The sequence below is a fragment of the Vidua chalybeata genome, chromosome 5, assembly GCF_026979565.1.
Source record: "Vidua chalybeata isolate OUT-0048 chromosome 5, bVidCha1 merged haplotype, whole genome shotgun sequence".
NCBI classification, from domain to species: Eukaryota; Metazoa; Chordata; class Aves; order Passeriformes; family Viduidae; genus Vidua; species Vidua chalybeata.
The window spans coordinates 40,835,726-40,858,982 of record NC_071534.1 but is presented as its reverse complement, the minus strand read 5'-3'; the positions used below and the strand labels follow the sequence as shown (position 1 = coordinate 40,858,982).

The following is a 23,257-nucleotide window of genomic DNA, read 5'->3' as shown; positions in this document are numbered from 1 at the left end:
ATCAGATAAAACAATTTAGAAAGTAGTATATAAATTAATAAATGATTAATAGAAGCAATTCCCATGCTTATATGAATGCACATAGCTGATCCAGTCACCTGTACTCCATTTTCAAAGGAGCATTAAACCTGCACCGCGGATACCTGAACGGTGATTTCCAGCTTGCTCAAGGTGCACAAGCAGATCTGAGTAACTGGATTTCTTTTTTCTTTTCTTTTAAACAGTTCTGCAAATTAACCTAAACATTGCTTTTTCAGAAATGTCTTATTGCTATTTAAAACATCTTAATGACAATTTTTCAGGATTCACATTTTGTGAAGAGAAAAAAAAAAAATCAATCTGACCTGAAAACAACAGTACACCCACCAGAATTTCCCACAGGTATCAGTTCCTTTCAAAAAGGACATTTCAAAGTGGTAGGAAATATAAAGTTAATAAAACCATTGAGATTCTTATTCGTTAAAAAATTATTTTGTTCCATGAGTAAACAGATCTCCAATGCACACATTCATACAGGGAACTCTATTTTATATTACAATTTTATTCACTTGCTATGAATAGTCACAACATTAATCTACTGCAGAGAATCTATTCAGTATATTTGAAAATCCATTTATTTTCATTTATTGGTATGCATGTGTTACACTTGTATATAATACAGTATTTTCAGCGCTGGTTAAGAACAAGGAAACAAAGAAAACAAGTATTGAGAAGCATGATGTACATTTTCGACCAAATAGAGGTCATATTTAGATTTTACAAAACAGCACATTTATGGTTTGCACTGTCCCAGACAACGTCTTTAAGATGCTACCTCCCATCCTGAACCTCAGCACAAATCCATATAATACTAATTCATCCTAAAATACCAAGAGACTTTGTTTCTGCTACAAATGGTTTATTCTAATTAAATTTTAATCAGAAAATAAGATCTTTTTCTGTCAACATATTTCTTATTATTTCCCAGCAAAATGATAGAATATACTTCTCAGTTTTATTCCCAACAGTAATTTATTTTACTTAAGCTCTCCTGTGCAATAATACAGCAGAGGTAATGAAATGGTTTTGGAACAGCAGGGGCTACAGTGACAGGCAGAGCTCGCCAGGGTGTTCATCCATCACAGAAGTTAATATATAACTAAACTAGCCATGTCAATGGCTTGTAATGATTAAACCATTTCTTTCTATTCCATTTTTTTCTTTTTTTTTTTCTTTTTTTTTTCTATTTTTGAGGGAGTTTTGCTGTGTTTGCTAACCACACAGGACTTAAGCTTACTGCTATGTATTTTTGACTACCATTAAGTGCGTGTGGCTTTCATTTCAACTCACCAAAGCATACAGTCAGAACTCCCTCTAGTCAGTGTGTTTATGCACTGTCACTAAAAGGAATTGCCCAATTTCTTTTGTATCAACATTACAGATGGTACAATATACATTAAATGGAGTATAAAATTATACATTCTGTAATAAGTTAGAAAAAAGCTTAAAGATGCTTAAGGCCTTCAAATATTGAGGATTTTTTTCATGTAACAACACATAGCAAAGTTCAAGAATTTATAACAAAACCAAACAGATCTGAATTGGATGACTGTACACACGCAAAATACCCATAAAGTGTAAAACTGGGAGAGCACTAGGACTTTTTTCCTTTATGGCAAACAGATTGAGCAGACATCTACATAAGCATCCATCAGTATTTAGGTTCAAGCAAGAGATTTTATTTTTTAATAAAAAGACAAAAATTCTGAATGATTACCATCCAATATCATAATTGCAAAACTCATTTACATCCCTGCCTACCTTTGTAAAAAAGGGATGAAATGGTGTAATTGACTGCTTACCATCAATTTAAATTAGTTAAAGGTTAGGAAAGTAAAGTACATATTGGGAACACCCATTTCCTTCAAACTAAATGGAAATGTATATATTAAAGATATAAAATGCATTATAATGGAAGTGGTAATTGAATTTTGACCACTACTTTCTTTAACTGTTAAGCTGCAGTAGTTGGTTAGCCTTAGGGAAACATGTCAACCTGACTATACATTCTAATATGACTGATGTATTCAGATAACTATTACTTGTCAACAATAATTATTAACAATGGATATATAATTCCATTCCTATAACAAAGCAATTTCAAGATGTTGAAATATGTACCTTTGAGAGCTGCAAGATTAGAACACAAATAAAAATGTCTAAAACTGTGCCATGCTTGAGGACAATTTCTTCAACAGAAATTTAATTAAAGCAGTGTGCAGTCCCACCAGCCATCTGAACAGTGGACCAAGGATCATTTTAGAGTGAAGGATCCAATACATTTCATAGTTTGACTTCTTCAAGATGAAAAGCCACTGATCTGCAATGGAGAACCCAAAAGTTTGCTGCTTTTCTGCACCTTTAGAATATTAGCTCATGATTACAGCTGCAAATTCCTCAGCAAGTGCAATTTTACAAGTGTACACAGTTCAATCAGTTGAAATATTTGTGACATAGAAGTTCAAAATAACTTTCCAGTAGTTTTGATCTCAAGGCTGTTGCTGATTGCAAGCCAGGTTCTCATTGAAACAATTGATTCTGAAGGATACACCCCAGCAGTATAAAATTTCACTTCAAGGATTGCCTGGAGGAATGAAATTCCTATGTGTTGTATTTAATGTTATCAGCCTTGAGATTGGCTTGATTTGTCTTTAGCTATCGGGTTACCTGTAAAGAAAAAGAAAATGAGAAAATCAAAAATTGAACATAGTGAATCTGCTTCTGAAGTACTGGAAACAGACTGAAGTGTAAGATCTCTGTCCAGCAAACTTCTTTTGATTGTTTTTAAATAAGGGAATAAACCCCAATGGTATTAGATGGAATTGCTCCTCAACTTAAATTGTGTCTTAAGTGCTTTGTGAGAATAGGATTTGACAGGGAGAAATTGAAATGTGACCATGCTTTAAAATATAATAAAATCATGAATTACCAATCCACAAATTTCTGTTTTCTGTTATTCTTTTTCGGTTGTTGTTAAAAATTCTGTATGGTAACAACTATGCTTTTTAAATGTTAGCTATTGGGTATACCGTGACTGATACTGGAGCTGTATTCTTCCATCCTTTGCATGCATCTTTACAAAACAATCATAACATCATAGAATCATTTAGGTTGGAAAAGGCAATGTCCTTTTAAAGGCTTAATGTATCTTATCAAGCAATAATCACTTAGTGGAGAAATAGGACAAAACTCATGCACAAGTTAACAAGAGATAGAGATCCTGTTATTCACAAAGTGAAAAATTACCAAGGATTTAATATAGAGCGGTTTCACCCAGCCTAACATGAAACAAGAGGGAAACAGAAGGACCTCAGAGAAAGAGTGGGGGACAAAGCATTTCACAGTTTCACAATAATCCCTCAAACTGATTTGGATTTTAAACTTTAAAAGAAAAAAATTTGTTATATCAAAGAAACATAATTTTGAGGAATATTTCTGCTGTGTCAGTGGATACAATTAATCATCACATAGTCTTTTAATATCAAACTGTGTCAGGGGGAATGTCCCAAGGCTTGAGGAACAACTCATTGGAATGGTCACAACACTATGACATCAAGGGGCATATGCTTTTCATTTTGATCACAGAGACAAGGGTCATGCTCCTTAATGATGAAATATCCTTTTGCCCTCAGCAAAACTGTTTGCATACAGCTCTTGTCAGCTCTGCAGAGCATAAACGTAGAACAAACAGAATATTAAATAGACTGTTCAAGGAGTTCATTACTTCGGTCTGCCTTCTCCACAGAGTTGTTTCTAGGAACTGCACTTGAGGCAATAATAAAATTGTGCTTCATGATTTTTATGATACATGGCCTTATTTATTACACTGCTTTTATTTTGCTTTGGTCTTGCTGTTGGAAACAGCCTCATGTGGTCCCTTCTAAAGTGGAAGATTGCCTGAAAAAATAATAAAGAATTAATTTAACAGTCAGGCAACATATTTCTGTGCCCTGCACCAAAGCTCAAAAGGCTGATGCACCATCTTATTTTTATTTATTTTTTTGCTTTATTGTAGCAAGCTGAAATTTTACTCATGGAACCAGGTACCACTGAGCTACACAATGCAAAATACACATCTTCTGATACTATCCGCAGGTGGAATTTTATTGGCTTCATTTGTGATACATGTCTCTATGTCTATATCTATGTCTACCTAGCTGTCTATCCAGTAAAGAGCCACTAAGGCAAATACGACATGGGAGCATCTCATATGAGGAAAGGCTGAGAGCACTGGAACTGTTCAACCTGAAAAAGAGAAGGCTCAGGGCGAAAGACATCAATGTGTACAAATATGTGAAGAAAGGGTGGCAAGAAAATGGAGGCAGACACATTTCAAGTGGTGCCCAGCACCAGGACAAGAAACTGAGAACAAGCAAACACAGGCAGTTCCCTCTCAGGAAAAAGTTTTTTACTGTGAGGGTGACTGAACACTAGCACATATTGCCCAGGGACATCGTGGGCTCCATTCTTGAAGATATTCAAAAACTGTCTTGTCCTAACTGGCTTTAGATATGTCTGCTTAAGCCAGGGGGTGGCCCTTCCAGAGTTGCCTTCCAATCTCAACTATCCTGTGATGTAATATTTCTATTACACCCAGCTCTACGCGTGGGCTAAAGCGATGAACTTCAGATAACAAAAATGGTATTTTTGCACATACATGACTGCTCAGTTACATGGCTGTTTTGAAGTGGAAATGTATTTTCAGTCACAAGAAAGTTCAGTAAAATCATAATATGCAGGCCTATCTGCTCCCCCCACCTAACGCTACAACCCTGTGGTGAAAGCAACATACACTGTCACATAAATTGGATAGGTGATAAAAGTACGAAAAAAAAAGAGCAGATAGCCATTCAGATTTCTGCTCTCTATCAGGTCACTCACCTACATATATATATATATATATATATATATATAGTGGTCCACATTTGCCTCTGTGTATGATGTTAATACTTTTTATTTTCAAGCATAGATTGCATATCAACATTAATGGAAGTTATATATCCATATACCATACATGTCAGGGAGTGAATAAACCTCTTGGTTATTAAAGGCAGCTTCATACAGAAGCAAAGAAATTTTAGCTAATACCTAGTGATGGTAATCCCAGAAATGCTTAATTTTGGATAAAGTAAATGCTATTTGATTTAAGCGTCTGGGAAGTAAGATATTAAGGTATTGTGCCAAAGGCTTCGTAGGACAAGAGGGACCAATAACAACATGTGTCTGATCTTTAAAATCCTTAGAGAACAGTAACACCCTGAAGCATGCAAATCAATTTTTCAGTTAATAATTAATATATATGGAAAATTAACAATACAAATTTTAAAAGTACATTAAACCTTTAGCATCCTAGGTGTTGATTTGAATTAATTTGCTCATTCTTGGGATGCAATTACTCTCTTTATACTAATAAATTTTCTCACATAGTTGCTATATGATAAATACACCGCATTAGATGATCTTCATTTTCTTATCCTAAATATGCAATTAAAGCATAATTACTCTGCAGTTGCAGGCTTTTTAATTTAAATTAGTGAGTCACTGCTGTAAATTGGCTGTAATTGTATGTGGACTCACTTGTTTTATTTTAACACAACAATATATAATTAAATGCACCTGAAGATTTCCACTTTATTCTGCTCACTAAATGTTCAGAACAAACTCAGTCTTTAGGTAAAGTCTTTTTGCCAGGATAATGCAGAATGGATCACAGACTAAAAGATCTCATGACAACACATTAGAAAAGCTACCAGCCTCAAGAGATTTTTCTGGACAACCACAAAATATCCTCATTTGTGAAATCCACACAGTGGATGAATACAGCAGATAATATTGTTTATTACATTAGAATAGATTTTCAATAAAAACTAAGTCTGATACTTTTACTCAGGACTTTCTTCTGCCTTAGAAGAGGAAAGAAGAAAAATCAAGACTATACGACGTAAAGAATGGTTGAGAGAATATTCCCTGAATAGTAAAGCACTTCTCCCTAAATTCAGGCACCTCAGCATAAAAGTTACAGAACCCCAGTTAGATATGGTAAGTGTCTTCTGTTTCTTCAGAGAAACAAATATATCAGAAATCATTAGCTATCTACAAAATAGCTTCTACATCCAAAATTAGGCACATAATTAATTATTATATAATAAAGTTAGAATAAAATAGATAACAATATATGGTGTATTGAAATGAAGCATGTGCTGGAAAGTTTCATAACACAACTTGTACATTACTATTTTTTGACTGGCAGGTTTTTGAATTTTTTTCTGTGTTTATCATAAACCATGCACGAAATCCATATTGAAAATGGACTAAAGTTTGCAAAGTCAAGCACTTGAAAGTTAGCAACTTGCCTTTTTATATGTCCCCTTGCAATTTATTTCTCTCTCTTTTCTATCATGCACAGTAAAGAAGAGACTAGTGTGTGAGGAGAGTTGGAGGGAAGACAGGACTATGTATCAATGCAAATGCAGAAAAGGTAAAATTTTTAAGCCAATGGTTCTTGCCTTGACAGATAACTCCACATGGAATGGATGCACCCTCTGTTCTGGGTTTTCTCCAAAGAAACAGAAAGTACTTAATAGAGGATTTTTTTCTTTTTAATTAGAACTGTTCCATCGATCATATAGGATTGTGTGTGATCATAGGTCATGTCATCTAAGCATACTCAGGCTGTCTTTTTCTTTTCTTTTCTTTTTTTCTTGAGATATGCAAGACACAGAAAGGAAATTACTTTTTGTGAAAGCAATTAGTAGCTCACCCTGAGCCAAGCGTAATTTCATGAGACAAAGTTGACTTGGCACCCCTTCCATTTTTCTCTAAAATATTAAAAGCCTGTGGGAAACAAAAATGGTATGGGGATTTCAAGGAAAAATAAAAGGGGTCTCACAAATTTATTCAAGGAAATTACAAAAGCCATAAGGAATGCCTTGAAGAAATGCCTTCAATGGATTGTCCTCCAAGTCCTGGAGAAAAGACAGAGATCCCATACCAAAACAGCCCTTGTTTGTATGCAATATATTCCTGTCCATTTTGTTATTGTGGTATCCTTTCTTATACTGTATGCAAAATACCACAGAAAATTAATAAAATTATTAACAAAGTGATTCTTTAGCAAACCTTTGCTAAAAAGGAATGAACTCAGGAGGGCTATATCAGTCATTTTTTTTCTCTAACATAAATAAATTTTTTGTGGTAGGAAGAACTTAATATAAATACCACAGTGTAGAAACAGAAGGGCCCATATAACCAGAAACAAACATCTGCCAGTGCATTTGTTCTACTCATGCCCTCTGAGAATGTGGTTGAGTTTGGAAATTGATCTTTTGAACAGATGGAAGCACACTATTTCCTGGAACTTTAAAATCCATACAGTGTGTTTGCCATGCACCATCATTCATACATGGCTTGTGAAAGCAAATGACAGCTTGCATTGCCACTTGTGCATGTTCATTCACTGAAACAGTTCAACTTGTAAGCTTGGAAAATGCTTCTGTTCTAGTACCAGTGATAATCCAAAGTACTTTGCAAATGTTAACAAAAGACAGGTTCACAATTTCCTCACAGATGGAAAATCATGTAAGTTATGTTCCAATGAATTGGGAAAAGTGGACAAAAAGATGTTAAGGACCTTTCTGGAACAGGGCTCGTATGTGTATAGACCCTTTACAGTAGGTAGATGTGGATTTGGGTCTTTATTGCTAGAAAACTGGGTTTCTGGAGGCAGGAGGAACCATTTCAAAAGCATGAGAAATGAAGGTGACTCAAGCACATTTCAAGGGAACTGCAAGAGAGAACCATTAATGAGGACACAGGCCCTTATTTTAGTATTACAAACAGCTCTTTGACTGGGCTAATGACAAAAGGCAAAATTTGAGTCACTTGTGAGCAGTCTGGAAAACAGATGTTTAATGATAACTACATGGATTCAATTACCTTTAGAGGAGGTTATGTATTGGAAGATACTTTTTCAAGACATCAAATGTTTCATTCCTGTTTATAAAATTTTGACCCTACCTAACTTTTTATTTAAGAACTCAAGAGCTTCAAATTGTTCCCTTAGTTTGATTTTAGGCACTGCAGTATGAAAAGTATTAATCTAAACATGTTCCCAAGCCTGTTAAGCAATTTAGAATTCTAGATCCTCATGCTTGTCCTTCAGGAGCTATGACTAGCTCATTTTATTAATTAAAAAGAGTATTTCCCAGGACATGATTCAAAAGGTTCTTTGGTCTTTGATAACCATGGGATTCTGAAACCTTATCATTCTTTCATATTTCTATTGCATAATCGGAACTGCACTTGTGATAGTTCCTGTGCTTAGGACTTCCATTATAGAGAGACAACATTCTGAAAACTCATTTCATGCAATGCCATTTGAAATATAACTGTACCCCTTTATTTCCCACTGCTCTTAAGGATTTCAACAGGAAATTTTTGGTGGCAAAGTGAAGATCTAGACAATCAGTGTTAAAAAATTTAATTGAAACTAAAAGTCTTTGGAAATCTTTCCCATGTAAAGCAATCTTTCCACTTACTTCAAATAGTTTGAAGGGTAGGACTAGTAAAGTAGGTAATGGAAAAATACCTCAGAGCATGGCATATGTTCCTGTAAATGATAAAGGTCTTCATCTTTAACACAATTTTAAGATAGATAGACAAAACTTCTAGCCCATCTTAGGAATGTAATGGAAATACCCAATTCTTAGTTTTTTATTAAATTTAAGTAATTCAGTATGTGATACTGAGCTTTCAACTAAAGATGCCATACCAGACTGGATGTATTAAGATGAATTTCTATTCCAAGAGCATCTGCTGTTTTTCCATGAGAGTAACTTAAGCTTACCAACTGGGTCTATCTTTGAAAGTCAAGAGTGTAAAGATATTTTAGGGCTCCCAGAAGCACCTAAGTAACACTCTGAGGCTGCTTAGTAGCACAGACAGAATCTCTTCAACCACCCTCCAGAAACTCTGCCCGAATGAGCCACAAGTCTTTAATGTCCGCAGTAAACTAAGCAACTGCAATGAGGAGTAAGGTACAACAATTCCTGTAAATACTATGTAAACCTGTATTTGTACACACCTGCTGCTCTGTGAGTAATAAACCGGGGCTGGAACACATTTTCTGGAGTGGTTTGACTCTTTATTCCTCAACGAACGTTCTGGCCCTTCCTTAGAATCCGACCAAGACTAGGATTCATCACAACTAGTGCTCCAACGTGGAGCCAGAATATTTTTTGTGTGTGGAAAAAACAAAAATTGTCATCAGGCACAGCAGAAACCTCCTTTCTCTACTTCTCCATTCGGACTTGAAGAGATTTACACGTTTGCCTAAGAAACAAACACATGTCAAGTACTACACTGTTATGAAATTAGTTACAGAAAACAAAACTGGGGTAGTTGGAATATTTTTTAAACTTACAAGGAAAAATACAAAATGACAGGTTAAAACATTTCAGTATCAGAGAAAATTCTCTTAGGACAAGTGTATGGTCTTTAAAATACCCAAACATACTCAAATTCAAACCAAAAAGCAATAGAAACTGATCGATTACACTCATTTCTAAAAGTATATTAGCAAAATTTAAGTCTGACAAAACAGTAATTGAGTTCTTTGAGAATAAGTTCCTACATAGACCTGTGATACAGAAAGGAGTCATGAAGTCAGAAGACAATTCCTTCAAAATGAAAGCTTTTAGTGTGTTCTCATATATGTTTAAAGAAAAAAAAACCAAAAAATTAGAAGGTTACAGGAAACACTATAAAATAACAGAAGACACATTACACATTTCAAAAGATCACGTAAATTTCTTTAAGTTTTCTTCTTTTATTTTCTTGACCCTTTTAAATTAAATATCACGTTGCAGATCATTGAAAATATACAAGATTAAACTCAAAACTTCAAAAATTTCTTGCTTAAATAAAATCTCTACATATTTGAATACTATGAAACCGATTAATATGGTCCTGTATTCATATTTCCTTGAACTGGATAGTTTACAAAATAAAATTAATTGGTACAACTCACTGGGACAATTATGATAGTGAATAGCTGATGAAGATATATGAGTTACATCTAAATCCAATTCATTAGTCCTTCCTATGTACTCATTATTACTGTCTTCCAAAAGGTTATGTCACTGTATTGAACATACCCTACTTTTCTCAATGTTTCTGTAAATCGGTAGAGAACAGAGTTTATGGTAGAATTATTTCAATGTAATACAATGTTTCATTTACACACAAAAGTTTTATGTTATAATAAGACTTAAGCAAAAACCTTCTTTTAGTTTCTGTAACAGATAATAACTGCAGCAATTCAGACAAGGATATATCCTCTTGAGGTTTTTATGGTGCTCACAACTCCATATTGGGACTGCAGCATGGCGGCATAAAAGACTGCAAGACAATTAATTACAGAAATGCAATTTTTTTCTCTTCTACACCACTTATCCTGCCTAATCATCCCAAATGGAAGATAAAAACAACCTCTTTCCTTTCAACATATGAGGAAACTGAAGCATAATAAAGAATCATGTTACCCTTCCAACTGTCAGGAAGTAAGTGGAAGTGGAGAGATGGGAACAGAGTTCTTCTGTGTTTGACTTTATCTGACTTCACTTACCTATAGAAAAGGCTGCACTTTGTTTTTATTGGAAAGGAAAACCTATAACAAGCAGCTTTCTGTGTTTACATTCTAAATACAAAAAAAGCAAAGCAAATTAAAAAAAAACTCAAACCCAGCCTTGTTTTAAAACTAGACTGAGGTTCTAAACTGTCTAATAGGCACAAAGGATTTTCATATTTTATTATATTTTTCCAGAAATGGGGTCAGACTGAACTTCCAATTATCCCCACTAAAAAAATCAGGTAGTCTAAGTTAATCAAATTTGAGATCTTTTTCTTCTTCAAATTTTATGCTGTAGAGTTTTTTCTGATATTTTGAATGGAGAGTAGTAAGTCATTTGGATAAGTTCAAAATAGAAATGTAAATTGTTTCCTTACCTGTAATTTTATCTTCTCTATAAGAATACCTGCTGTTCTGTTAGTGCAGTACTGATGTGTTTTCTGCCTTTGTCCCAAGCTTCAGAGATTCCTCTGGTGATTTTTTCCCCACTTGCTTACCAGCTTCCACTACTCCAGGAATACTGCCATAGCTGAGGGAATATAAGACAACTAAAAAACAAGTTAGAAAACAGCAGAACCAATATCTAGGAAGGAAAAAAATACTTAAAAACAATGAATCAGTCATCAACTTGAACCCCTTCAATCATTTTCCTTTCTCTTTTCATCCATTTAGAATTTCCACATGAAGAAAAGACTTTTCTGTGCTTGGAGAAATTTTGGCTTAAAAATGGGTACTGACAGAGTAGTGGGTACCCTTTCAGAGAATGTAAAATTAATTTCAGGAAATCTAATTTTAACCTTCTCCTGTACGAGTACCCATCATGCCATCACTCCAATACAGATGAGAAGAAAGAGAAGAAAGAGAAGAAAGGTGGCAGATTTGGAGGATTTCAGAAGAATCTCTGATATCTTTTCTCAAGTCCTAATAGAACTGTGGAAAAGGAAGACATGGCTTTTCACCCAGAGGCTGTCATTATTAAACAATAAGGATTTCTCATTGCCCAGGAAAACAACACATAAAGTCTCTTTCACTAAGACATAGTCAAGATTATGGTTTCTGATTCCCAATAGTTGTAGTCATCTTGGTCAAAGATGAAAAGACCAAGTACTGTCAGTTTAAAAAGTAAATGTTTTCTTCCTTGAGCATTATGGAGACATCCAGGTGAAATTTACAACACCTTGTTAACATCTCTGTACTTAGGATCACCTAGATACTATTTTTGAACTTCACAGTACACAGAAAAGAAGTATTCTGTCAAAGCTAAAAATGAAAGCTAGGAGTTTCAACTAAGAACCTACTGTGGCATTCAACTTAAATTGTCTTTCTTATAGAACCTGTCCAGTTGTCTTCATATATGCATTTTCTTATTATCTTATCTAAATAGAACGTGACCTAAGACAAAGTATGAATGAATCAAAGTAGCTAATTGCAATTAGACTCTGAAATTGTAAAATCTCAAGCAGTGAAGGAAAGACCAAAAGGCTCACAAGAGGTTGTTGCCTTCAAGTTTCAGGAATGTAAGTACCAATGATGTGATTTAAGGTTTCAAGAAAGAAAAAGGATTCTGGCAATTTCCTGATTGACCTTTGAAATAGTGATTGGCTTTCCAAGAAATAGGCTTCAAATTTGTCAAGTTGCATTCTAGAAGAAAGTCTTCTGCTTCTTTTTTGTTCTTTGCAGATGAGGAATAAGAATTATTAGCAAGTGGAATTGGAATGATGATTTGAAGATGAGAAATTTGCATTTTCCAAGGTCACTCTGAAAAGGTGACAAGGAATCAGGATAGAGAGATCTCCAATTTCTAGAACAACTAATCGGATTTTGGAATGCATTTGCCTGAATTAGAAACAGCATGAGCAGAGATACAGTCCTTTGGTCCTCCTTTGGCAGGAACGTGTTCCTAAGCCACAAAGTTAGAATTCAGGATGAAGAAACAAGTTCTTCTGGCTGGCATCAGTAATTTATCTTCTGACATTCCTCAATCTGAAGAGACAAAACTACAGCTCTATTAAAATTCTCAGATATATTACTAGTGAGTTTGTAGATACATGTTGATTAGACACAATCCATTGTTTCCTTGATAACCCATTGATCTTCGTAAACTGGAGACAAACTTTTGTTTGGTCTTGCCAACATAATTTTATAGGTTTCATCATACAAATAAACTCTGGTGGACTGGATATTTTGTAGCTTCACCCAGAATCTGGACTTCAGAATTCTATGGCATTTATTGCTGCAGATATGGAAGGCAATGGATGATAATCAGGACTGTAAGATGTAAGGGATCATCTGTGTGTTCTAATAATGCAGTAGAAGAAAGCTCAAAGTCCGTTTTATAGAACATGGAAAGTCCTTTGGAGTCTTTTCTCTACACAAAGTAGTAGTGTCTTTCCTGAAATTGAGTTGGTGTTCACCAGGGTGATAGAAGGAGTAAACTACAAGTCATTAAAAAAATGAGCAATTTTGAAATTCTCATTGAAATTAACTCTATGTTGCTTGTCTTCTTTATTAATTTAGTCATAGGCAGCAATCTTCCGCTTATTCCTACCTGAAATTTTTCTTTGTTTAGAAGAGTTTTCACAAGAGATAGGACTATCTTCATTAATCTTAGGGAGAAATAGTTCAGATTTACAACCATGCTCACTTTGCTATGCAATGGAATAATGTCTGAGTAATCTGATTTCAATTGGTTTGAGTTGTTCACTCCTCCAACAGTGACTCTGTAGGCTCAGAATGCTCTGTATGTCTGATTCTCCTCTTCATAGCAATTATTATTCATTTCCTTCCCTATAAGGCAGAAAAGCAGAGCTGCACCAAGGGGATGTTTCTGATGTTTTCTATAATTAGGCCTAATGAGTAAGGGAATACCTCAAGAAAACTATGTTATTTTGAAGAAATGAAAACATTACCTTTTGAACAATTGAGACCCAGTTTTCCACTCCCTCATACAATTCTGCCACTAAGCAGTAATGCAGATTTTGTGAAGCCTGTGCCAAATACCCAGGGAAAGAGGAAAAAATTCTGCCTGCAGCTATGGTTTCAGAATACCCTGGTCCCTCTGACCAGAAATATATCATTTCTGACTTGCAGAAATGATCCAAAGAAGCCCCTACAGACTAAAAAGGAGGGTGAGACAAAACAGAAGCGCTAGTTTTAGACCATTCCAGCATGACTCACATGATACTGGCATTTGAATATCATCTTGTACAGGAATTTCTGAGCTATTAGAAGCTGACAAAAATTTTCCAAGAAAATTTAAAAAGACTACTAGATATTCAAAGAGTCCTTCTTGCACAGCTGTGAATGGCAAAGCGACTGGCAGAATGAAGCTGCAAATGGAAGTGGAAACACCTTTGATTTTGGTGTCAGGACACTGTAAAAGTGGAAATTCATGGGGTGAATGAATTGAAGAAAACCAGTCATTAACAAACAGCTTTAAGAACTTGTTCTTATTTTCCATCACAGAAGCAGAAAATTATTCTTCAGACATGAAGTCAATATCTCAAACATGCCAGCAAAGGACAAGGCAGAAGAATAAAAAAAAGTAAATCACAAGTTGAATCTTTTGGGACAAAGGCAGAAAACATCTTGGCTGGACAGACGAATTGGAGGACTTGCACACAGAAGAAAGTAATGATTGCAAAAATCACTGATTAGTAATTAATGACATGCAGTTGAAATCTATTTGCATTTTTTTTTAAATATTGGATAGTTTCCTTTGATTTCAGCGTAATTCTGTCAATTCAGGTTCTGGAGAAGATAAAATGGTGCTTTACAATGCATCCTAGCTGCAGTCTTACCTTCGAAAAACTATTCCCTGACAAAAATGCATAAACTACAGCATATACTACTATGCTGTGAGTGTGATGAAGGGATTGCAAAACATTTCATTTCTCATTATTTCTACAGTGTATCCAATTACAAAAAAAAATATTATATTGCCCTTTCTGAATAGCTTGAGACCATACTCAGTGTATTCACAAGGAGATACAACAAGGTAATATATAATTAGCCTCCCTCTTTTCAAAAGATCTGTACCCGTGAATATTTCCTTTAATCCATTCTCTCTCTTTTGATGTTACTCACTTTTGTTCTTCATTTCGGTATCCATAGGACTCGAAGTCAGAACAGAACTAAACAAAATTTGAAACTGAAAATGTCCTGGAATTTGAATGCTTGGATTATCCTCACTGGCCCAACAAGTTTTACTGACAAAGTCTATGACTTTGTTTACAGAATTCACACCACAACACTTCTTCCTTTAATCCTTTATTCCATAATTGCTCTTTTGCAGATATTTCAGAGTACATTTGCTTTTGGGGAAAAGACCATGACGTGTCTAGATTTCTATGAGCACAAAGGAACATCAGCAAGCTGTAGGCCTAGACTCCTGCCAAATGGAGATTCACAATTTTACATAGGATAGAACTAGGCACACTGACTTCACATTAAAGCAAATTTAGTATATAAAAGCTATTTTTAGAAAAATCAGTAAATTGTAGAGCCCTCAATACTAATAAATTTTAACATGCGTTGGCTGGCATGCTGACTATTTCCATCAAAATGCCCAAGTGTCCCAAAAGACTAGTGTTTAGATGCCCTACAAAAAATACAAAGCTTCAAAATGAAAGAACTGTGGTGCTAGATCAAAACAATAATTATTGATTAATACAGAAATCCAGCTTGAACCTAGAAAATGTCATTGTGTTTCCATTACCAGCTTATTTGTCCCCTAAAACTTGTATTTATTCTTAGAAAATATGTGCATACCACTTACTGCTATTTCAATGACAGATTAAATACAGTGGTCTCTGAGTTAGCAATGAGAAACATGCTGAGACAGCTGCAAATTTCTCCTAGTGACAGATTAGCCAAAGGCATGGAAAGAGATACCATAGCAACAAAGAGGCTGTCACAAATGCAATCACTCTTTTCCATGGGTAATATTTTGCTACACTTTGTGCACTCACTTATATTGTAATCACATCATTTTTATGAACCTCCAGGTATTGCTGGTCACTGTATATATGTACATTATTCCAATAAATCTTCATTTGAAATTAAAGTAGGAGCTGAGGAGTCTTTACAGGGGCTCTGAAGTGAGGCAGAGGAACAAAGTAGTTTTACAGTGAGGTGTTTTCTTCAATTATAAAACCCCTTACATAATAGTAGGAAAAGCACTTCCTGTACCTGATACATGGCAGATCATTGATCCATCCTACAATTATTTCGCATTTCTCAGTGGTCAAAAGACAATTTTTTTTAATATCATGTAAGTTAGTAGTAGTTTTACACTGTAAAACATGTCATGTGAGACATACACTGCTTTCTTAGCACTCACTGACCACAACTACCATACATTCTGCCTATCAGAAACATCCTGGAATAGCCTATACATTGTATTTAGATGATGAATTTCTGCTTTTCCTAATTCCATATCATTACTACTGCTGTTTTTGAAAAGCCTGGAGGAGGAAGAGGGACAAACACCTGAACGAAGAAGCTACCACATATTTAACTTTGGCAGAAAAAAACAGTAACACTTAAAGAACCTATGGATATGTTGCTTGTGTGGAGAAGTACAGACCAACAACTAACATTGCTGCTTTGCTAATACTAGGTAAGGCTCAGTTACAAGAAAAATGCCATTCTCCTTTTATAACCAGGGACAAATTTTAGCTCTCTTGTGTTATGTTGTCTTACTCAAGCAGCGGTTATGACAGCACTGCTAGCAGTTGAGTCACCACTTTATGCTGCCTCTTGATACTGGGAATCTGAGTAGCTTACCAAAATGTAACGGTACCAAACAGGGGTCCTTCCACTCCTGATGCTGAAAGGGTTATGAACAGCATATTTTATAAATTGAAACATAAATAAAATTACTGTCTCTCCTTTCACTAGCTGTAATTAATATAGAAACAACCCAGCATCTGCAAGTGAGAAAGAGGAGATAGGGTAAAAATGTAAACAGTATTTCTAGATAGCAACAAAAATGCATTGATTGAGAGCAGTGGGATGCACATACTGAACACAGTTTGGCTTCAAATGAAGCCAGTTGGTGTGTTTGGGCAGTATATTTTCTCATTTTCCAAGGATCTTATTCAATTTTGAATTTCCTTTAAATTCTGGAAGCTATAATGTAAAATTAGATAAATTGGACTATTTCAAACAACTGAGTTCAGGCTCTCTCCTATATTGTTTTGTAAGGTATAGACACTCTCAGTTTGATTATGGATTTCTTACCATCCTGGCAATATTTCTGTTCTTTCCACACTAGTTGTCTGTCTCTGGTATTGCTATGGAATACAGATTTGGATTTGGAATGTAGATAAATGTACTCACTATGGATTTCTTTTTGGCTCTGTAATATTTCTCTTTTATTTCCCTCTACCCTTGTAATATTTATTTTATTTTATTACAGTACTCTATTTCTGATATTGGTTTGGCATATAGTTACATAGTAATATACTAGGTATTGATTTCTTTCTGTTTCGCAGTTTGCTTTCCTCCACATTGCAGTTCCTTCAGCCCATCTTAAAAGTGTAGGTGCTCAGCTATTCCAGAAGCTGAATGCTCACTTCCAAATGATAACCCTTTACAACCTGGCTAAAAATATTTATTTCCCTTGTTTATAGGAAAATATTACTCACTTTCATTTTTCTAGATATTTTCAAGAGTTAATAATCAATATCTACTCTGTATCTGATTTCTTCTGTTGTTAATTTATATTATTAGTATCAGTATTACACCAACAATTCTAAAACATGCACTGTTGCAAATTTTTAGCGAGTAGTAGATACTGGACATGTTGCTCATCATAGTATGAGTTGCTGATTTGTATCTTCAGAATATGCGTATTTTTTAAACTCTTAATATATTATATTGCATTTCATAGTGGTCAAAATCTAAAGCTTCCCAAACTGACAAAGAATGAATGGGTCTTTATGGTCATCTTCCTTCTGATAGACCACATCAAAGTTACTAAATTATCTAAGCCAGCTGCTTCCTATTCAACATTAAATATCTATCATTAGAGGCTAAGTTAGTCATGGTAGCTTTCCTCCAGATTATTTGATAAACATAAGCACCTCCAGAAGACAGTTCATCAGACTTAGAACAAAATCAATTGTCCTCTGGAACTGAACAACTCCATCTAAAAGTAAAAAGACAGTCTAGAGCTTGGGCTAGTTATCTCACTCTAGAGATACCCCAAGCAAAGTCCAGTAAATTCTACCCCATATAATTTAACCACAATTTAATGTTAAACTCTGCCTCATTCCACAGGCAGTTCTACCAAATCAAACTAAAAGCCTGAGGACAAGGTACCATTCAATTACTGTGCAATGGTTCAACACTGCACCAGGGAGGGTTTAGACTGAACATTAGAAAGCTTTTCTTTACCAAGATGATGGTGAAACATTGGAACAGGCTTCCTAGAGAGGTGTCCAAGCCTATCAGTGTTTAAGAGACATTTTGACAATGTTGTTATTCAGTTGTTTTAATTTGATCAGGCCTGAATTGGTCAGGTTGCCTGATGTGATGATCATTGTAGGTCCCTTTCAACTGAAATAGCCTATGTTTTTCTATACTTTTCCTCATGAAAAATACCAATGCATATTTCTCTGCATGTTCATAAAATATCAGCCTGGAAACACTCTCCCACTGCCTAGAGCAAGCTCACACTTCTTCAGCCATGTTCCACTTCCAGAATCTCAAGATGAGACCCAGGATACACCACTTTACTTTGTTCTTTTTCTCTAAATTCTGCAGGAAAGACACAGAGGTTTTTGAGCTGCTCAAGAGCCATGACATGTTCCAAGCTAGTCCCAGGGTGGACGCCTGGAGAACTGGGACCCCAGGAGGCACTGGGGCACTTTACCTAAAGCCTGCCTGTATCATAAAGATCGCAGGCAATGTACTCTTCTTAAAAATACAAATGAAGCCTGTCATCTAGATCTGCCCAGGGAAAAGGCCTATCCAGAGAGAGACTTCTAATGTGGAATATACCCCATAACTAAGATAAATAAATTCTTTTTCTTCAGCTGTTATCTGACTGCAAAACATTAGTTTTCAGTCATTGTAAAGGGCTTGTCTGTATGATATAAACTTAGAGAATTTTTAAAATGTCATTCTCAGTTTTATACATAATAACATATTTTTCAACTGATGGAAAAATTACTTTTTTTTTTAATACAGACCCTTTCCTGTATTGCAAGAAGAGAAAGGAAACTAAAAAAAAAAAAAAAAGAAAACAAGAAGGAGAACTTCTGGAACTAGAATAATTATATTAGAGAGATGCTGTAGAAGAAAGAGTACTTCAAATGTAAAAAAAAAAAATTACAAAAAAGGATTTTTCACTGTTTTGCTCATAATCCTCTCATAATTCTCCTAATGTATTCATGAACATCCTCTTTTGTTGTGGTATTATGACTGGGAACACAAGCCCATATTTTTTTGTATGATGTCAAAAAATTCACTGATTTACCTAAGTTGTCATTGGCTTTTTCTCCCTTCTTCTCCTGCAGGGTACATAGACCCAAAATAGCCAATTCTAAATCAGCACAATCAGTACTCATCTTTTTCATACACATTTTTTCCCAGTATTCAGTTATTTTCTATGGTTAATTCTTAATATCAGCCTTTTCCCACTAATATGCAAACAAATTAGAAAAACAATACCTGGTTTTGTATTCTAAAGGTAAAAAATTTCCAAATTAGATTTCTTAACATTTGAATTCTGAGTACTTCTAATTCATTATTCATGTATGACCTTTTTAGATCTATATAACTGAACACAATTCAAAACCTCAAGTAGACCACATTTATAAAAATCAATTAGTTTTCTGCCATTTTTAATCTGGCCTTTTTTGCTTAGTGACTAATACCATAACTATATTTTCCTTAGTGATTAATACCATAACTAGGAAGTCAGTATCATAATTTTTTTACAATATGAGAATAAATATGCAAACAGAGGTGGACAAGCAAAATACCTCCTTCCTCTACTGTTTTTATTTCTAACATAAAGGTTAACTAGTAATAGATAAAGATGTGGAAATGTAGGTGCTACTTTTCAGTTTGGTACCCTATAGAAGATAGTATTTCAGCAGGTAATTGGGTGATGATTTTAGCACATGAAGAAGGCAAACTTACAGAAAATGTTTGGAGGTGAAGACAAACTTTTTTTTGGCCTTTTGGGAAAGCCTTGAGAAGGTTTTTCTGTAATTTACTTAAATCACCCAAGCTGTTTCATTCCCTTTGTTTCTTTACACTTTTACATTATACATGATAATCACACATGGATTATTTCATTTGACAAATCAGAAACTTATTCTTAACTTCTTAATACTGGCTCTCTGTACAGTTATTTTTCATTTTTCTCAAAAGAAAAGGGGAGGAATTTTGGAAAAAAAGAGCAATTTAGAATTTTTTTCCTTTTATTTATATAGACCTTGGGGAGCAGAAAGAGGAGCTACAAAAAATATGGTAGTGACTACATATTAGGGAAAAGTACTTGCCCTTTGATAATGAGCTACTCTGTTAACACAAAGAACCACACATATTTTCAATAGCAATATATATTTTACTGACTATCAGAATGATGTCTCTTAAGATCACAGGTCACTGTATTTGAAAGACAGACCTTCATTCACCTGTCACTGACCTGGTTTCAATGACTTACATCAACTTGCAGTCAGAAATTTGAATTGAAGTTTGCCATTGGCTCAGAGTAGCCTTGCAGCTGTGTGGGAAATGAAAGGAAAAGGAGGAAAACATACAGAATCTGGACAAACTGGAAGGCAGAACAAATAGCAGGGATTTAAGGTGACTAGTATTTCCCTTTCAGTGGTGCTAGGTCTCTTGCAGGTTATGGTAGCCATTTTACTGAATCAGTGCTTATAACAGCAAATATAGAAAAGGACTGGCTTTTCCAAAGCATTATAGAAGAGCTATGAAATGAGTCCTGAGGATTGCCCCCACCACAGAGAACAAGAAAATTCCAGCTGCTGCAAAAAGATAGACCTAAAATTCTAACAACAACAAAGGTATAAGCTCCTGAGGACAAGAGCCTTGGGTTTCTTTAGATCCCTAACAGTGGAAAAAAATTCATAACCTCAACCAATGCAGAGAAACCTATATTCTGATAAACTTTTAAGAAGAAATCTCATCAAAGCAATCATACTTGATTTTCCCCCTTTTGTGACCTCTTTTTTTCCTACAGAAATATAATCCAGGTCCACATTTTACTTACCATTTGTTAAACCCTCTCCATACATATAAAATACATATAAAATGGCAAGTATTCTGTAATACTTATAGTGTCATGTAGTAGTAACCAGGAAAAATGTCAAAACACACACAATTCTATTTCTTTTTCTATTATTAGACACCTATCTTGTTCCTTTTGATTTTATTCTATATGCACATACATTTCACATGCATATAATCAGATTTGTATTGGCATGTACAAAGTTAAGTGTGGGCAGCATTCCAGCAGAAGAAGAAACACATGTAAAAGTGGATTCAGGAAGGGAACTGTAAAGCAAACATTTAGGAAGCATCCTCCCTTCAAAGAATGTCAACATGTTTTGGAGACTTATAAATACAGAAACTGAGACATATAGAGTTCTCTGTGGAACAGAAGGAATATAATTCAGTCAGTGCATGCTGTGTTTCACCACAGACGATGTGTATCAGAAATTTAGTGCCTATGTAAGGAATATTTCAATAAAATTACATAGATACTTAAACACTTGTTTAGAGTAAACACCAATCTAGCATATTATGGCCTGACACTACAAACTATTAAATACATAAAAGAAAAGTCAGTCATGGGTAGGTGTGCTGGAGTGCAGGGGGGAAGGTGTTTAGATTTAAACACATGCATATGTGTCTTCAGAGTACATTTTCATCTTTTGTATGTTGATGAAGAATTGTGTTGACCCTGACAAGATACAATGCCATAATTTCAGGAAGTTTGTGTGTTTAATGCTTATCTGAAGAATATTTTTTATTCTGTTTTTGTTAGTCACTAAAATGCCAAGTTGAGAGCATGTTTACTTTGTTGTCAGGCATTGTATATAATGACCTTTAAATATATTTCTGTTAATATAAATTTGAACCAATAATATGAAAAGTGTCAAGTGGAAGAAAGGAACTCCCTGAAACTCTGTCAAAATTTTTTAGCAAATCACAGTTATACAAGACGGAAAGAACCAAATAACGCTGTAATGACACATCAAATGCTTACCATGCTCAGTTTCTATGTAGAAATGTGGCAATTCCATGTAACTTTAAAAAATGCTGGTTTCCTATCCTTTGAATGAAGAGTTTAGCAAAGTGTACAGACATAGTGCAACTGATTTCAGAGAGAAATACATATTAGATTATAATGCATTTGATCATTACTGTTAGTTGAAGGGATCAACTCTACTATCCCCAGTGCTTACCTGAGAAGGTCTGGCATACAGCTTACTATGTTCAAACAATTGAAAAGTATGCTGAGAAAAGTGTGAGGGACCAGGAAGTCCAATCCCAGTACAACTCTCTTCCCATGCTTCTTTAGTCTTCTCAACTTAGGTCTTCTTTGTGCACCCAATTTCCTGTGCACCTTTCTTTTTTTTTACTTGGTAACATGTCAGGTTGGTATCATACCTACCCTAGTTGTTTTCACTTTATTCCCAGAGGAACAGCTCCATCCCTTACGATCTGGAAGAACTTTACATTCCTCCCCTTCAAGACATGGTTGCATGTGGCACCACCATTTCTGCTCCACTATTGAAGCTACAAGAGAAGAAAACAAATGTGTTTGTATTTTGTTGAAATGGACACTTTAAGATGCCATTACACTGCAACATTTATTTTATTTTCCAGGAAAATATGAGAAACATGTCAGCTAACAGCTAGTCTGTGATTTTCAGCCACCACAGAACCTTCAGAAGAAATTAGGTTTCCAATTTGCAAAAGGTGCTATGTGCTTCAAAGTCAATCTCTTCATAGCATTTCTTCCCAACCTCATTTTTATCTTGCTCAGGCAGATTTCAAAGTTTTAAGTAAAATCTCTTCTTTTGCTTGGTCTATAATATAGCCTAGCATAGTTTGATTAAATTTATTCCCCAATGATTACATATTTACAGCTTCTCTGACAGCCAACAACATATCAACATTAAAGAGATCATGTAAAGGGTGAATCCTGCCATTCTTTCAAAGAAAGAGATGTGAAAAATCATCTAGTATTTTCCCAAATAAAACATATGAACTATACCAGAATTGCTAAGTAAGACACTAATATTGCACTGTGAATAGGAATAATAGAGTAGGTCTAAAAAGATTAAAAATCAGACAAAACTGTGTTCTGTTCGTTTGCTCATTTCTTTCCAGTTAGATAAATATATAAATAAGATGTAAAACTGTAGCACATGAAAATTATATGCTTATGTAGGTTTTGCATAAATACTTTTAATTAAGTGAATAAAATAAATACTTTTAATTAAGTGAATAAAATACAACTCCAAGAGTCCTCATTTAGTTAGATCAAATTTAGCCTCTCAAGAGGCCTCTTTTGCTGGCATCTAATAATTTTGTTTAGCA

At 34.8% G+C, this 23,257-nt stretch overlaps 1 protein-coding gene across 3 annotated transcripts in view; it reads right to left on the bottom strand.

Moving 5' to 3' along the window:
• Positions 1 to 521: 521 nt before the first annotated feature.
• Positions 522 to 23,257, bottom strand: part of TAFA2 (TAFA chemokine like family member 2) — a 183,992-nt gene continuing 161,256 nt past the window's right edge. The window contains exons 4-6 of one of the 3 annotated variants that reach the window (XR_008431237.1): positions 22,326 to 22,450; positions 9,122 to 9,369; positions 522 to 2,706 (exon numbers count right to left, since the gene is read on the bottom strand). Coding sequence is in view for 2 of the 3 variants with exons in the window: in XM_053944211.1 (XP_053800186.1) it covers positions 22,305 to 22,450 (146 nt within the window). In the remaining variant the exon portion in view is untranslated. Of the gene's footprint in view, positions 2,707 to 9,121; positions 9,370 to 22,303; positions 22,451 to 23,257 lie in introns of those variants that run through there. The other 2 variants (XM_053944212.1, XM_053944211.1) reach the window with 2 other exon arrangements.